The 18,097-nt window shown below is 41.8% G+C and overlaps 1 protein-coding gene across 1 annotated transcript in view; it reads left to right on the forward strand.

Moving 5' to 3' along the window:
- Positions 1 to 18,097, forward strand: part of BRF1 (BRF1 general transcription factor IIIB subunit) — a 181,844-nt gene that overhangs the window by 90,542 nt on the left and 73,205 nt on the right. The window contains exons 7-11 of the mRNA XM_082058936.1: positions 1,333 to 1,426; positions 11,990 to 12,116; positions 14,090 to 14,129; positions 14,214 to 14,306; positions 15,007 to 15,285. Of these exons, the coding sequence (XP_081915062.1) occupies positions 1,333 to 1,426; positions 11,990 to 12,116; positions 14,090 to 14,129; positions 14,214 to 14,306; positions 15,007 to 15,285 (633 nt within the window). The remainder of the gene's footprint in view (positions 1 to 1,332; positions 1,427 to 11,989; positions 12,117 to 14,089; positions 14,130 to 14,213; positions 14,307 to 15,006; positions 15,286 to 18,097) is intronic.

Here is an 18,097-nt window from a genome sequence, read left to right on the forward strand (position 1 = left end):
CAAGCACTTTGATTTGTGTCTTTACGCAGAGTGTTATGCAAGAAATGCCCTCTTTGACCTGTTCTGTGAAATTATTTTTCTCTTCTTCTTCATCTTTTTTCCATGATCCATTGCTGTCACAATGCTCACAAAAGATCTGCCGGTTTGGGAGGGTTAGGTTAAAAGGTAGTCGGTACCAGCCAGTGAGGTCAGAGTAACGAAGACTGTAGATAGTCACAGAGTTCACATATGCACTTTATTTTACGTGAAAGGTCTTATATTTGCATACTGGAATGAGAAATAGTGCTCAAACCTTAGAGAACCCAGGACCATACAATCTTCTTGAAGTTTCTAGCCCCTTTTTGTTATTACTTGCTTATTGCACATTGCTAAAAAATTGAATATAAACTCTATGGGAGAACAGCCTGGTCTTTGATTCACTACATTGGCTATATCCACATGAGCAAGTAATTCAATTCAGCAGGCACGGATGAATAGAATGAAGCAGGTGATGCTGAGTCCCCATCCACACAATATGCAGTTCATGTGGTTTGCTGTGGACTGGATTTAGTCTGGTTCCCTGGCCCACATGTCTAGACATGCCACACATTGTCTGAGGGACCGGTTGTTAGTTCAGCCCCTGGTGTTCCCACAGAATCATGGAATAGTTTGGGTTGCACGGGACCTTCAAAAGCCATCTAGTCCAACCCTCTGGAATGAGCAGGGACATCTTCAACCAGATCAAGTTGCTCAGACCCATTTGCACGCTTAAAATTGGTTTTGAGTTCTGAGCTGCTGCATGGTAAGTGGGGGTGATGCTTCAAAATGGAGTTAATGCGCTGAATCAACACACTAATGTAAACACAGCCAGTGCTTGTTATCTGGCTATGTGGAGCGTCTTGCACGAGAGCCCTTGGGCACTTGGGACGTTGATAGTGGTGACAGCAATGAGGATAACAGCTGAAGTGGATTCAGTTCTGGCTTCTGTAAGAGTTCACTAGAGATCCCTTTATTCAGGACTAGTAAATTCTGCTAAAAAAGAGTTGAGAACTTTGAAAATATGTGACCAATGAGATGTTCTTGTGCTGTATTCAGGCAGCTGACCTTGGTTTCCCCAATGCTAAAGCATGGAACCTTTCAGGGTGCAGTTTGCAATCAGCTTAATTTTATTGTGTAGGAAGCAAAGATTGTAAAGTGAAGTCAATCGCTTGGATTCAGGGACACAGCTGAACATAAGCACTTACAGTTCCTTAGCTGAAGGCTGGGCAAAGAGAGGGTGTAGTTATCTGTTTTCTGCTTTTCTTCAGTGATTTTTCCTCTTTCTGACATTGACTTTCCCTGCTTATTCTCTAGCTCTGCTAGTGGCAGCAAGAATGCATGATTTCCGACGTACTGTTAAAGAGGTCATCAGGGTGGTCAAGGTTTGTGAGTCTACATTAAGGAAAAGGTCAGTGCGGTTTTATTGCTTTTATCTTTCCTTTATAGTACTGAAAAGTGTAGTCTAAAATGAATGTATATCAGAGAAAACCAGGTTCTTTTTATTGTCAGAAGTGCCAAGAATAAAATAAGTACAACATGTTTTAGCTGGTCATTTTTAAGTACTAACACCTGCCTCTTATGTAAGGCCTCAAATGCTCAGCAAAGATGGTAAAGAGCATTGTGCCCATTTACCAGGTGAAGAGTTGAAGGCAAAAAACATTGGGTCAGAATTGTTAACAGTTGTCATGTCCTCAGAAGAAATAATTGATTGACTCTCAGAGCTGAGGATGTATTGGATGATTTTTTTCATTAATCCAGAATACAGTGCCTAAAAGTCTTGTCCTTTAGCTGATATTGAACAGAACTTTTCAAAATATTTTGCTGAAGTGTTCATTTTTGATACAATGGCACTGCTAATAAATAGAAGACAGCGCAGTGAGTCTAATGGTAAGTTCACTGAAAGGGTCCGAAGTGGAATTATCAGCAGAATGTGAGGCTGAAAATAGGAAATTCCCAAGTAACTTTGCATTTGTTTATTTTTTTTAAGCATCTAGTTGTGTTTTCCATATTTTGATGAATTAAGCAGTCACCCAGTTTCCCTCATTTTAATTTTGAAAAGTTGTAGCATTTTCTTTCCTGTGGGTTCAGTAAAAAATGACCAGCGCTTTCTGTTGCCCCAGTTGGAAATTGTACCACCAATATATTCTGAAGTTCCTTCTGCTAAGGTTTCTCTTTAGAGAGCTCCCTTGGTGTCTCTCTTTTTTTTCTACCTCAATCAGACCAGCTTAAGCACACCCAGCTGGGTCTACTACTCGTTAATCATATTCACTTCTTAATTATGAAAAATGTTTTTGCCCCAGATCTTAATTTGTGGAACAGTAATAATACTATTTCCCTACAATGCATGGGTGATATAGGGATAAATTTAAAGTGTTTGAAGTGCTTTAAGGTACTACAACAATAAGGATGGAGCAGTACAAATGCCACTTTTTTTCACCTGGTCGATAGGTCATGTTTTATAATGTGCATTTTGTATGATTAATGATTTATGCATCCACAATCTACTTCAAGATGCCTTGGTTAAATAGTTAAAGAGGTCGCTCTTACTAAGAAAATAAGCATAATAAATTAGAGTTGGAAGGAAAATTAATTTGTGCAATTGTTTCAAGCGGAGAAATCTTACTTCAAAATTCATGCTTTGAAATGTTTACTCAAGTCACACACATCAACTAAAATGACAGCGTTATTTACTCTGACAGGGTAAATGTGACAGCTGAATTATTTTCAGGCAGCTATAATTACAACTGTATTTATCACGAATCTATAAATTTGATTGATGTTTTTCAAATAAGAGCATGTTATATAGCATTTAATGAAGGCAAATAAAAAAAATACCTTCGAATAACTCTTTCTGCACTCCATTTTTTTTCCCTCTTCTTTCAAGAATTCCTCTCAAAAAGCCATCGGGTAGAAGTTGTCTAAATTAATAAGCACTTGTTCCACATTCTTAAAAATTTCTTTGCTTCTCAGTTTGGTGTACAGTTTTATTTCCTTTTAATTATTGCTATAGTTACCGAGGTTTGTAAAGAGCTACTGCTGCTTTGTGCGTTGTGAAGGTGTTGAGCGTCGCTGGGTGAGCGCTTGGCAACGGGCATTGGATGCTGCAACTACTGTGGATGTGTTTGCTCTTGAAGGCAAACCAAACCAAACCAAACCAAACCAAACTAAACCAGGGTTCAGATAATGCTGAAACGTCCAACCTGCAGGTTCTGCTGGGTGGTTTGATTTAGCTCCCAGTTGGCTTACATGGCTCTTGGGGAGCTGTGTAGCTGGACTTGCTTTTGGTGCTGATGGATTTCTGTGGCAGGAATCTGTAAGGCTGTGTTTGCCTTTGGCTTGGCTGAGGATATGGGAGTGATGCTTTCTAAGAAAGCCTGCTTGGCTGCTTCTTTTGGGAAGAATCTCGATAAGAGCTGCGGAGAGGATGGAGTGGAGCATCTCCCGTATGAGGAAAGGCTGAGGGAGCTGGGTCTCTTTAGCTTGGAGGAGACTGATGGGTGACCTCATTCATGTTTATAAATACGTAAAGGGTGAGTGTCACGAGGATGGAGCCAGGCTCTTCTCGGTGACAACCAATGATAGGACAAGGGGTAGTGGATACAAACTGGAACACAGGAGGTTCCACTTAAACATGAGAAGAAACCTCTTCTCACTGAGGGTGACAGAGCCTGGAACAGGCTGCCCAGGGAGGTTGTGGAGTTTCCTTCTCTGCAGACATTCCAACCCACCTGGACATGTTCCTGTGTAACCTCATCTGGGTGTTCCTGCTCCGGTAGGGGGATTGGACTGGATCAGCTTTTGAGGTCTCTTCCAGTCCCTGACATTCTGTGATTCCCTGAGAGGGCGCTATTTCTAATCCCAGGCAATGCAGCTGATGCGACTGTGTTAAAAGGGGATTAGTTCACCCTGTTGTCCATCCAGCCCTACATGCCCGTAGTTGATCGCCTCTTTCACTGCCATGTACCAGAGGAGCAGCTCTTGGGAGGAGGTTCACAAAAATGTGACATGCCTTCAGGTCATAAAAATCATAGAATCATTTTGTTTGGAAGAGACCCTCAAGATCATCAAGTCCAACCATTAACCTAACTCTGGCACTAAACCATGTTCATAAGAGCCTCATCTGCGCATGAATGACGTGATCATAAAGGGACAATTTTAGAAGGTAAAAACAACAAACTATGGACCCTGTCACCCATCTTTGAATCAAGAGTTCATAATTTCACCATCTGGCTAAAAAACAGTGTGTGTTTATTTTTTATGTGTATGTTTTTTTGGTAGGATCTTGGTAAGAAAACTTGGTAGTTACTTCACAGGGCCTTCTAGCTTTATGTTCTGAAGCACACAATTAAAATGTAAAGCTTGTTGCTGTTGTTGAAAGCGAACATATTAAATATTAATAAATGCACTGATAAGTCTATATCTTATTTCCAGTCTAATTGAAATGATATTAACTTATATATCACTTTATATATTCAAAGTACCGTACAAATATTAACTAATTAGTCAAATTGTTATTTTCTGTGTAATCATCTGTGGAGACAGCAGAAATTAACTTTTAATAACCGCAACCCTTTTGTTTAGTTTAATCCGCATGTTTGTGCCTGTGTTAATGCACCTGTCTTCACTGCTGCCTTTTTAACCTTTACATACTCTGCCCCTTCATCTATTTATTCACCTATTACATAACTTCTCTGCATATTAAATTCTGTCTTATCTGCAGTGAGAATAATTTTTGTGATATTTGTCCATTATCTAACACTGTGTGGCCCATTTGAAGATCTTAGGCACTTCTTCAATAGAAATTTAAAAAAAAATCAGCTTATCTTTGTTAACACTTGCATTTTACTTCTTTGGCTTGCTCTCTTTATCTTTAAATTGAGCTGCTTTTTACATAAAAAGTATTTCTTCTCAGTTCCATTAAATACTATCTGTTAAAAAACCTATTTGTGATGAACTAAGAAGTAAAGCTTCATTTTAGAAGGAATTGGAATGAAAGGGTAGAATGGGTTTAAAGGGCTCGGTTTTGAGGTGAATGTTTTTTCTTACAACAAAATAGCATTTTTGGGGAAGGAAGATGGGACTTCTTACAAAGGAATGGCATTAGCCAGGCTGGGTGGAGATACTGCAGGTCCTTTACTCACATCCTGGCGACTCAGCTACAGCTCTTTCAATCACTGCATTGGTAATTTTCTGGAAAAAAAATTAAATATTCATGCATAGAGATAAATGTATTGCCTGCAGCTTTTCTTATTTTCGTTGCTGCAATATGTAGCTCACATAAACTTCATGCCCAAGCTCCCAACGCGGTCTCAAGCCGCGCAGGCGCCGTGACGAGCAGGTCTGTGTGCGCGGCCGGCGTTGGGACGGGAGGAGAAGGTAACGGGGACCTGTGTAGCTGCGACGTGGCTGCAAGGTGACATTTTCCAAAACACCAAAGCTGTATCGAGGGCAGGACTGAAGGGAAAGGCACGAAGAAGTCTGTGTTCAGCTGTGATCCAAGCTGTGCTAAACCCTGTGTCTGATGGGTTGGGTGAGAGCTGTTTCCTGAAGGTGTTTGAGCACAGAGAGGGGTAGAGGATGCTCAGAACACTGGAGGTGCCGAAGTGCTCTTGGTTGAAGTGCGGTGTGGAGAGAAACTCGCGGAAAACTGGGCAAGTGCCTTCATGTGAAGGAGCTTGTGGGGGTGTCTGGTCTCGGGTCAGCAGCCCTGCAGCTCCTTCGCTGGCTGCGGTTGTGACAAGCTGGGAAAGTACATTAAGTCATTTCAAGTGACTTATAGGTGATTGCTGGAAATCTTTCCAGTATGGTGAGTAAAACGCAGCTTGATCCCTGCAGGTTGGTTTTGCATACCTTTGGAAGTTGGATTGTCTGTTTTAATGAAAAAAGGTTTTATTTTTGTGGAATCCAGTTTTACAGGCAGCATTCCTCTTTATAAATCTGGCTTCTGTACAGCTAGTAAACTAATACGTTAATTAGATTCCTAATGTATTTTAGTACTTCATACTTATTTAAAAAATGTAATTTCAAAATTATTTGGTGTGTGTTACTTTTGATACTATAATTAACTTATTCGCACTAACTCAGCTTTTGTAAACAGTTTTCTCCGTGTCTGACTTTCCTCATCTGAGTGGCTGGTAAGAAATGAAGCAGCACGCTATTTTTCTTTTCCAGGAGATCATAGGGGGTTTTTGACAGACCATGGCGGAGGAACCACGCTAATGAAACAAAATATGAAGGAATGCTAAAGCGTTTTGTTCTGTTAGCATGGTGTGAACACTTGTATCGGGGGAAAAAACTAAACAAAACATAAACAAGAACAAAAAATTGCAGGTTGTTTATGCTGACAGACGCTGGGATGCCCAGGGAGACCTGTCGGTGGGATTATTGGTGGGCCAGCCGTGTGTGCACAGGTTAACCTGGGTTAACTGCATGTGTGAGTGTTTGTAGAATCAGGGCTTTAAAATTTATGCTAACAAATTAGTGATAATTTGAAATCTCTGTTTTAGTGTGAGCAACTAAAAGCAGCTAATTCTAAAGGGTGCTTTTATTTAGCACAATAAATCTTTCAAGGTACCTGTTCTTTAATACTTAGAAAAACGACAGTGCAAATGAGCGCCATAGATTATCAGACACCAATTAATTAGCAGTTAATGACTCTGTATGTGTATGCTCTTACTCATTTGCAAGAAGAGGTGAAATGTATTAATGTAGTAACGTAGAAGAAGTTGTTTAAGTGAAAATGTTTCTCTTTACAGTTGCATTGGGCTGGAAACATAGACAGACTAATATAGCACAGCTCAGGTGATAAGTTGCAAGTTGAAAAACCACAGTGACTGGATCGCCTCTAATTTTGTCCCTAACTTCATTAATGAGATACTCATTCCTATATGCTTTAAAAATACCTTATTTTATATTGCTGCAAGTACATGTAAAATTATATATATGTACAATGATTACATATAAGGAGATTACACTTCTGTTTATTTGCATACTGATGAATACTGGGAAACTTTTTATGTAAAGTATTAAGTATCACTGTATTAACTATCACTTTTAGGGTATGTGTTTACATGCTTCCATAAATAGTTCGTGCATAAACATTGTATGGCTTGGAAATAAACGGCGGAGAGGAGGATGATGCAACAGAATGTTGACTTTGTAGTATAAAAACTAGCGATGGTTTTCCACATCAGTGCGAATTTTGAGCTCTTTCCTATGAGCAAGTGCACAGGTTTAGCGTGGTAGGCAGCACTGATGAATGTTAAATTAAAACAGTGAGGGCATGCTGCAATATTTTGGTCCTTCACTAAGATACGAAAATAAATCTCTTTTCCGGAGTTCGCAAATGTTGGAGTTGTCAAATCAGTTGATCTATTAACAGAATATTTGTAATTGGTATGACAGTTAGGAATATGTATATAGCATGTAGGTTATTACTTAGGGGTTTAATTATATTGTTAGTTTGGGAAAAAGCAGGGGAATTTAATTACCACCACTAGCTTATCTTGCAATAAAGTTTGGTTGTTTGGTTGTTTGGTTTGGGGTTTTTTTTTTGTTTGTTTGTTTTGTATTTCTGCTAACAATATGCCAATATTCTGCTTAGGACTTTTAAAAATCCGTTAATAAAGTATTTCAAGTACTTTAAAAAGGCTCATCACTACTTGAAGGCTGACCGCTCGGGCCACATTTCACGTTCACCCTTTTAAAAAACCAATTGTCTCTGAAGTTATAGTGAGTTTGCCCTTCTGTACAGAGGTCCAGCACAAGAGACCTCTGCTCGGTGCTGCCTGTTTCTAGAGGCAGGTGCTGGCTGTGCACACGTAGGACGATGCCGGGGCTTTTCCTAAGTCATCTCTGCTAAGAAGTCCCTCTTGGACTTTGAACTTGGACTCCTGAAGCATTTATGAGTTGCACTCCAGAAATCCATGTTCTTTTACGTGCTTTGTCACACCCCATTGCTGCAGAATTTCAATTAAACGTTAAAACCGAGCAGCGAGCTGCACACAGGAGCTTTTATTTCTTGCCTTAGCTGTCGACTGGTTTCATAAGTCTTCACTGGATGGGATCCCTGAAACAAAACAAAGTGAAAAAAACACGTTGCTCATAACTTCAAAATGACTGACCCATTTTCCCCTGTTGGGAGCTAAATTAAGTGTGAACAGAATTGGTTTGCTGTTTTGTGCACGAAAGTGCTTCATCAGAAGACGAGGTGTGGTTTTGTCTATAAACAGATGAAACAAAAGCCGTGGAAATTTTTCTTTGGAAAAAAGGGCTGGGGTGAGGGGCAGATGACACCAAGCTCTGGAAAAACTTTCCTCCCAAGGGAATTTGCTTGAAGGAGTTTGCTGTGAGAAACTGGAAGAGGAGGGTTTATACTGGAAGTTGAATCTTAGCTTGAGCTGTAGTGGTTGCCTCTGCTTTGACTATAAATAGAAAATACTTATCTGCCCAATTGCAATTTTTAGAGCCCTTTTGAGTTCATGCCAAGGAAATAATGTCTTAATTTGTATATCTGTTTATTTTCCTCCTTCTGTGCATAACTTGAAATGGCAACTCTTATTAGTTTGGGTTTTTTTTTATATTAACAAAAGTGCAAAATGAACGTGGATATCATATATATGTGAAAGGTAAAAAATAGCCTGTAGCTATTTCTTTTTCATGAGGGCACTCCCTTGCCCCTGAAATTATTGTGCTTATAATTAGGGTTGCATCAGTTTTTCTTAGCTACCAAACTCATGTTACCTTGTTTCACGCGGTGCAGACTGCTGCGTGCATCAGTTTATTGCCTTGGTGGCATGTGTCCAAACACTGGATAAAATTAAAGAAATGTTTAAAAATATGTAGACAGGATATCAGCCAATGTAAAATGTTGAGGCAGGCAAGTGGTTGGCAAACGCAGGTATTTATTTATATCAAGTTAAAGGAGAAAGTGTTGAACGAGCAGCTCGCTCTCCCACAGAGGTGATGCTCAAGCTGTGATCCCGACCTTCAGGGATGGTTCTTCATTTCAGGAGGAAGGCTGGAGCCTCGTGCTTAAGGCCGGCAAGAAGTGACGAAATAATGTGCTGGTCTAAATTTGGGGTTGCCGTGGGGCTGTGCCGACACCGCCAGGTGCTGAGCCCTTGCCCTGTATGGCTTTGGTCAGGGCTGAGGAAGAGGAGGGCATGGGTGCTGGTTGGATGGCAAACTGTGCTCTGGGATTGAGCTCCTTGGTAGCACCACCACAGGGTAGCTCAGCCCTGTCCTGGCCAGATGTACTGAAGGGCTTAGGAGAGGCCCATGCTGGTGTGTCATAGAATCATTTTGGTTGGAAGAGACCCTCAGGATCATCGAGTCCAACCATAACGTAACTCCAGCACTGAGGGCTGAAGCCGGCGCTGGTGCTAAAGCTGGTGCCACAGCTGCCAGCATGTCTGCTCCTTCATGGGGGACGATGTGAGTACGTGACGTGAGTCACACAACACTGTGGGCAAGGAGAGGGACAGATGGAACCTCAGGTGTCCACAGAGAGATGTGCATGGGGTTAAGTGTTGAAACCCAAGCATGGTCATCTTATCCCCAATCTTGCTTCATGAGTGACTGGTTTTGCTGCTGGTGTTTTCTGTGTTGCTCTGCACGCCTGGAGGTGTTGCTGTTTTGGCTCAGGGTCTGCCTGCTCATCTCAAACTCGGAGCAAATGTGGGGTAAACAAACCAGGAGCCTTTGCCAAAGTGCATGTTGGTTTTTCACAGTGGGAAGAGAATCACATTTTAATGAGGCAAGGCTGTTTGGGAGGGAAAGTCTTGCTGAAGTGGGGCTACCTGTGACTGCATGATTCATATGTGGAGAGGTGGATGATGATAATTTAATGATGGTGGCTGGGAAGATCCTTGCTCCTAAAGTGATGCATGGATCTGACATTAAATGAATCCTGAATTAAAATAACAATAACAATGCCTGGCCAGGTTTTTCCTCTAGGCTGGTGATGAGGCTCCCTCCTGGAAGGTGGGTAGTGCATGCTGGAAGCCTGTTAACACTGAGCAAGATTTCTAGTCTGTTAATTAAAAGCTGGGTGCTGCTGCTGCAAACAGCATCCTCCTCGCCTTTCCAATTTGATCTGAAAGGGAGGAGGAGGGAGCTGGTCCCTGGTACTCTGAGCTATGGTTTTGGGTTGTCAGTCACTCTCAAGTACACGGCTAATTTGGGGCTTCATGGAGATGCCTGCACTCCAAAAGCAAGACTAGGTTTCAGAGGCTTTCTTCTCGCTGACAGCACTAATTGTGGCGGGTAGAGCTGTGCCTGGGCTCAGCGTGCTCCTTGCTGTTGGTTTTACATGGAGGTGCACATTTCATGGCATGAGATGCTGCTTGCGGCCTGTGGACTCTGCTCTGGGACCAGAGTATCTATAGGCAAAGCGTCCTCGGGTTACATCCCTTTGTATGGGCTGTCTTGTCTTCCTCCTCAGTTTATAAAAATAATAAATACAGGTACTGATAAGGATATTGAGGGGGAGTGTGGCCCTGTGCTCTTGGCTTTGACCCTGGAGTTGGTTGGAAACATGGAGTTGGTTGCAGCATGGAGGGTGTTCGTCTGTTGTCCCAAGCAGCAAGTGACAGGATGAGAGGAAATGGCCTCAAGTTGTGCCGGGGAAGGTTTAGATTGGATATTAGGAAGCATTTATTCATGGGAAGGCTTAGCAAGCACAGCAACAGGCTGCCCAGGGCAGTGGTGGAGTCACCAGCCCTGGAGGGGTTTAAAAGGTGTTTAGAAGAGGCTCTTAGGGACATGGTTCAGTGCTAGAGTTAGGTTATGGTCGGACATAATGATCTTGAGGGTCTCTTCCAATCAAAATGATTCTATGATTCTATGAAACTGAATTTCTGTCCTAGAGAAAACTCCCTCTTTGGAAGGAGTTCTGTTGCAGTCGGAGGCAAAAGAGAAAACCACGACTGCATTTTGAGGGGGAAAAATGCTGAAGGGTCCTGTGCTGGGAGTACGGAATCACTGTTTTTAGTTTCCTAGCTTTGCAGATGGAAGCTGTTGTCAGCTGTGCTTCCTCTGGAAGATGGGAATATTCCAGTGAAGCAGCTGCGGACCCATCATTGCCGTTTTCCCATGGAAAATGTTGATATTATTAAAAGGGCACTTTCTGTCAGAAGAACATTCTGCCAGACATTTCCTGACCTGGCTTTGTACTTAACCTTTTGTCTCACTTTCTCCATCTGTGAAATGGATGTGCTCATTCTCAACCACCTGTATAAAATGCTGGAATTCATGGATGAAGTTATGACAACGTGGTCTCATTTTAGATTCAGTTGCTTTGAAAGATTCAGCTGCTTTCATGGCAATTCCCCATGGATCTAGTCCTACCTCTCACATAGGTCGGAGCTTTTAAAATGTGAACATTACACAGATACAAGGTATATTATTGTGAAATTACACGCATTCATCTATTCCATCTGTGCAGTGTGCGGACAAGCTCTTTATTTTACTACTGCTTCTGTGCGTCCTGAGGAGATTACTTCTTGTCCTTCTTCCAGTTACTTTAACACTTGCTTTGCATAAATTAATCATGCTGACTATCAGGAATATTTTTTATTGTACTCCTAAACATTGTAGTTTGGGAATCTGTTTTATTGCTGTTGTTGATAACAAAAGCGATGAGACAGGAGGAATGGGCTGCGTTTCTTGTCTCAGTTTTCTCAGTCTATATTTAATTGACCTTAGTGGCTGCGGTGTTTCTGTTCAGACTTTGTTCATCGAAGAAAGCATGTGTTACATAGTCTAATAAACCAAAAGCTAATTTGCGATATGAAAATATACTTTCTTCGCAGCAGATGAAACAATTAGTATCAGTTCTAATGTATTCTGCATCGGAGCCAAATTTTCTAAGGATGGTGTGTTTATTCTGTAACATAGCAGTTTGATAAGTTTTGTTACTTTTAAAGAAGTTCTTACAGTTGTTATGGTAATGTGCTGTATGCTTTGGTAGGTTGACAGAGTTTGAAGACACACCAACAAGTCAGCTAACCATAGATGAGTTTATGAAGATTGACTTGGAAGAAGAATGTGACCCTCCTTCATTTACAGCTGGTCAAAGAAAACTGAAGATACAGCAGGTGAATTCTGAATCAAATGATCTCTGTATTTTTCTCCTCCCTCTGGATATTCCTTTTTTAATTGGTTAATAGTTAATACTAAATCCAAACTGACCAGCCTTTGATAAGGTTTAGTTACATTTCTTTTGAGGTTCCTAAGAAAAGGGTGAGCATTAGTGCTTATGATACCCGTTAACTAAAGGATATTTTCTTATTTTACTGTCAAAGGGATAGCTTCCCAATTAAACAAAAATATATAGAAGTTTTTCTCCTATAGAATATTTACTCCCTGCCCTTTCAGATATTTAGCTTCTAATGTAGCTTTAAACATCCCCTGATGAGGGATCAAAGGATGTCAACTGGCCTAGCCACCCGCTGTGGGACGTACAGACTCGCTGCTCCCGTTAGCACAGATCAGGACAACTGGGTGGCCAGGCACAGAATCACAGAATGTCAGGGATTGGGAGGGACTCAAAAGCTCGTCCAGTCCAATCCCCCCGCCGGAGCAGGAACACCCAGATGAGGTTACACAGGAACGTGTCCAGGCGGGTTTTGAATGTCTGCAGAGTAGGAGACTCCACAACCTCCCTAGGCAGCCTGTTCCAGTGTCTGTCACCCTCAGTGAGAAGAAGTTTCTTCTCAAATTTAAGTGGAACCTATTGTGTTCCAATTTGAACCCATTACCCCTTGTCCTACCATTGGCTGTCACCGAGAAGAGCTTGGCTCCATCCTCCTGACACTCACCCTTTATATATTTATAAACATTGATGAGGTCACCCCTCAGTCTCATCTTCTCCAAGCTAAAGAGCCCCAGCTCCCTCAGCCTTTCCTCACAGGGGAGATGCTCCACTCCATTCATCATCTTAGTTGCCCTGTGCTGGACTCTCTCCAGCAGTTCCCTGTCCTGCAAATAAGCACCAGCTGAGCTTCTGTGTTTTGCAGGCAACTGGTGTTTGGTGCTCAGCCCACGATGGCTGTATCGTCAGTGGGGGCTCAGCACACTCTGCCCGGGTGCCCCCCCATTTACAGGCTGCTGCAGTTACACTCAGCACTGTTATCTCCTTTACGCTTGCTTTCCTGCTGCGTGTGCCTTTCCCTTCTTGCACCCTGACCTTTTACCAAAGCATCAAATCTTTCTTGTCCTTACTAAACGGGAGGCTCTCATGTGGCAAGTTAAGCTGAGCTTGTGGCATGGAGGTCTTGAGTAGCTGTCCTAAAGTCTGTACTTCTCTTTTCTGTACTGTATGTGCTCTTCCAGCCTGGTCAGCAAGGATCAGGGGTGCAAAGGTGTTTTTAAGGTGATACCTGTGGTCAGGAGAAGTGCCATTACATATAACTTTTTAAAAAACACATATGAAAACAATAACCCAATTACTTTAATGAGACTGCTGGGGTTTTTTTTGAGTGGTACAACACCTGCTTCCACAGAGATGAGTTCTCATGTGGCTTGATTTCTTGACAAACCATGAGCTAAAGCTGGCACCGGAGGAGAAGATTTGACTTTGTCGTAGCCAATTCCGACATTATTAGTTTTTTGGGGCTTTTGCTTTTTACTGTTCTAAATATACTATCATTTAAAGGTCTGTAGGCGTGTTTGTGATGTTCTCAAGAGCCTGCTGGCTGTTTAAGTCAGTCCTTCTCTTTGCCATCGCTCTGTCTGGCCCGGGCACTGCGATCTCAGTGCTGTCCTTGTGCTTTCTCCCATCTACAGTCACCGAGTCTGACTGCTGAAGGATGGGGCCTTTTATTTACAGCTTGTCAGAGTGAAGGTTCCTTTTGAAGTACAGAGATGGGTAAGATAACATTCGAAATGAGTCAGTATTTTGGGACTTGTCTGTCTTACCTGTCTGGCACTACAGGGTAGTTTGAGTTGGGATTCAAAACCTGCTTATTGCTTTTAAAATAGCCTATGATTCTGTGTCTCTCTCACAAACTGTACAAAGTTGGGTTTTTTTTTAGTAATTTCATGTTTATTTTGTTTCTTTTTATTTCAGCTTGAGAAGGCGCTATCAAAAAAGCTGGAGGATTTTGAAGGTATAAGTTTAGTGTATCGTATCACTCATTTGTTCAAAATTACATCAATGATTGCTGAGTTTTATTTTTATTTCAACACTACAGGTGAAATATCGAGCTATCAAGATGAAATAGAGATTGAATTAGAAAACAGTAGACCAAAAGCAAAAGGTGTATTTGCAAATTTCACTAAAGATGGTAAGTGTGTAAAGTCTTGCATCTACTGAAATAATAATGGGTTCAGATCTTGCAGGCAGTCTTAAGTGTGTGAACTTTATTGTGATAAATGTGATGATATATATGTTTTTGTAGCATAAGATATATATTGTGTTGGGGTTCTCCTTGCCAATTAGTTGGTTCAAGTATCAATCTTCAAAACAACTACACTGTTCATTACAATGACAGTTCATTAATGACTTCAGTTATTTTTCATTCCTGGTTCAGTATAAGCTCAGCACTGGCACCTGAGAATGTTCCTTTTCATCACTGAAAATGCAGTGGACAGATATGTAGACGCTTTTGTCAACTAATCTCCCAGTTGACTAATTGATAAGGAAGGGCTTTGTATAGGTTGAACTGGGTATTTTTGATTTGTAATTATACCGGTAAGTAGCTGACTTCTCTTGCAAAGCCCTTTTGCCTGCCATAATTTGATAACACAATACTTTTGTTTTAAATGGTGACTGTATTCACAAAAATACATTTTAATAGCCAAGGTAATGAATCTGAAGAGCAGCTGCAGACTCCATGTATTCATACATTGTGCTAAAATATTATGTATTTTTTTCTACAGATTTTCTCTAAAGATTTTTGTTCTTTAAGTGAATGCCTCTCTATTTATTTCATTTCTGCAACAGATGGTATGCAATGATCTATTGGGGTTTCCTTTCCTTTACAGATTCTATAGAAGATAATACCTCTAGCGTACTTGGAGAGGAGGAGGCAGAGGATGAAGAACTGGAAGCAGCTGCTAATCACTTAAACAAGGACTTTTGTAATGAACTTCATGAGAAGGATGGAGTTAAAAGAAATGAAGACGGGGGATGCAAAAATGGAAATCAAGCTTTTGTAAGACCTCCTGCCCTGGAATCCTTGCTTGGCCCGCTCCCCACCGCAGCTAGTCTTGGCATAACAGAGTCCATAAAGGAATGTATCTCCACTAAGGACCAGGAGCCTGGTGAGTAGATCAGTTCAGCTCAGAATGGAAACTGGACACATGCAGCCAGTTGTGGGTTTATTGTGTCATTTCCATGTATCTTGATGGTTCCTGTGGTAGCGGTTCCATGAATCACTGTAACGTTGAGGTGCGGGAGTTGTGGGGCTGGATGGGACCAGTGGTCGTGGTCACTGATGTTGGTTGTTGGCATCTGCTCCTCAGGAGGCTGCAGGAAAATCTGGAGTGCCAAATTATTTTCTGAAGCCTGAGAATGTGTTTCTCTTAGTTAAGTAGATTTGCAGTCATATGAGAGCTGATGGGCATATTTCAAGCCATGCAGTCTCAATTAGGAAACTGGAGGAAGCAGATTCCTGTAAATATGACAGGGAATTAAAACCCAAGTGTGAGAATTTTAGATCAATGCAGACGTTCTCAGGAGACACGTTACCGCATGATGCAGGCTGTCTCTCTGAGGATCTTTGCAAATAGTTAATAATTTTGTATGAGGAAATAACTGGTTATATGCTTTTTAATCTGATACCAACTTTGGGGTGTGTTTTGGTGGTTTTGCTCCATTTTTCTGAAAACTCCCAGATCTGTCTGTAACATATGGCTCCGTATAGTACAGTGGGAGCAGGACAGATCAGCTAAGACAGGCAATTTTGCCAGAGCCCTTAAAGCAGATAACACTGCAAACAGCCAGTCATCCAGGCAGGTTTGTTTCCTTCTCCTTATGTGCGCTTGAGCTTTATGGAGATGGCATTTTTAAAAATTCCTTTTGCATCCTAATGACACTGAGAATGGCACCTATCTAAAGGGCATTTTATTCTTTTCTTTGTTGCGGTTGATTTTTCCATCATGAGACACAACTGTCCAAATCTCTTTTGTCAGCTTACCTGGGGGCTGATGTGGCAGAACATTTTGTTATCCAAACTGTTCTGATGCTAATTTCTGTTCAACAGCACCTACTTACAATAAGTTCATACAATGAACTGAATGCATTCAGTTTCTTATTATGTTAGTGTTCGTATCCCAGAAACATAGCAGGGTGATTGCACATTTGTATTTTGTACAGACGAAATCATATAGAAACGGCTGAGTGGTTTTGGGTTTGTTTTAATTACAATTAAGAAAATGGATGGCTCGTGGCTTGTCTTTCTCCTGGAAATCAGCAGTTCATGTCGACGAGAGGTCAGCAATGGCTAGGAGCTGTTGTTGTCTGGCTAACCGGTGACCTGTAAAAATGAGTTGCCAGCGCTGGACGTTTCTCAGCTGGCGTTGCTATTGACCATTTTGATGGCCAGGCTGAGGACTGAGGTTAGAGATGAAATGAAGCTGCTGTAGCCAGGTGTGTTCCTCTGAATCGACCTTCAGGCGGGTGGGCAGGAGAAGGCACGGCTGCTCATGCCACGGCTTGTCTGCATTTGCTGTTTGTTTTCTTTCCAAAGTGGAGCATTGTGCCAAGTGAACTGAGTTTCAAAACCAAAGAGGTTTCAGTATGTTCATTCTCTTAATGTATCTGAGAAATCACTGCGGGTGTTCGAACAAGTACTTATTTTCTTAATGTTCTGCGAAGCTCATATGCTGAATTAATGTTTTGGTTGTATTTTGATTGCACATCCTGCTCCAAACTTTTTATTTTTTTTCAGTGACTGCTAATTTATTTTAATAATTTAAAAGTTTCATGTTAAGTCAGACTAACTTTGTGTCTGTACTGCGGGATAGTCATGCTGGGGTGCAGTTCCCAGTCTCCAAGCCCTTGCCATGTGATGCCAACGTACTGTGGGTGCATCACAGTGTGTGTGCGTCAACCCCCTGAGGACCTGGTTTCCTCCAAGTCATTTGGGTTCAAGAGTAGCAGCAGAACCTCCATGTGTTTTGGATGATTGGGAGCTGGCAGACAGACTGGGAGGTACACCTGGCTTGCAGTTGTCATGTTATTGTGTAGAATAAAGAAAACATCTTGTTAAGATGCCTCCCAGTTGGTCACCTGTGCTTCTTAGCTCTGAGCCCCAGTGAAGATGTTTCTGTCACCCCAAGCAATGATGTCTTGAGTTCTGGGAAATCTAGGAAAGATTTGTATCTGGAGGTAGTACTTTCTATCAGGCCAACTGGTATAGTTGTAAAAAATTAGACAATTTCCAGGTTTTCGGGCCCTTCTTTAAGTCTGAAAAGGAGGCAGTAGTTTTTAAATCAAAAATAGGATGAGAGCAGTTGCTGACAGTTTAATTTGAGATGGCACAAGTATAGATAATCTCAAAACAAAAGTAGTTGGTACATGTGGAGGGAGCAAGAAAAGATCAAAAATCTTCCTCTGGTTATCCTGTGTATTTGAATTTAGTTTAGTGTAATTTATATGGTGACTCTCAGCTGGCCATAGGTTTGCCATGATATTTCATGTTCCAACACCGAAGTCCATTGGAGAGGGGAGAGAGTCATCATAATATTGCATCCTTAAGGTGATGTTTTGGTCCTTTTCCACAGCTGTGTAAGTCATAACCCAGGAGCCTTTCCCTCCCCTCATCCATCTCCTGAGTCACCTTCCACTACCTGGACCATCTGGGTCGGGTTGGGCTGGAGACCTTAGCTGGGATGAATTTGTGTCTCCTGCTGGGCTCCACGTGTTGTTGGATGGGTGTATCGTGTCTGGTCAGTGCAGTGGTTGGGAATGTCATGTCTGGTGCTATTGGGGAGGATAATACGCAGTGATACGCTGCGTGCTTGGGCAAGTGGCTGCTAAACAGGAGCTCGGCAAGCAGGTGCAATGTGTGCAATGTTTGGCCCCCTTAAATGCAGGGTATCTCCTCTCTGTAATGACCGCTCTTCCTCAAAA

Source organism: Streptopelia decaocto (assembly GCF_964273445.1).
Source record: "Streptopelia decaocto genome assembly, chromosome: 7".
Taxonomy (NCBI): Eukaryota; Metazoa; Chordata; class Aves; order Columbiformes; family Columbidae; genus Streptopelia; species Streptopelia decaocto.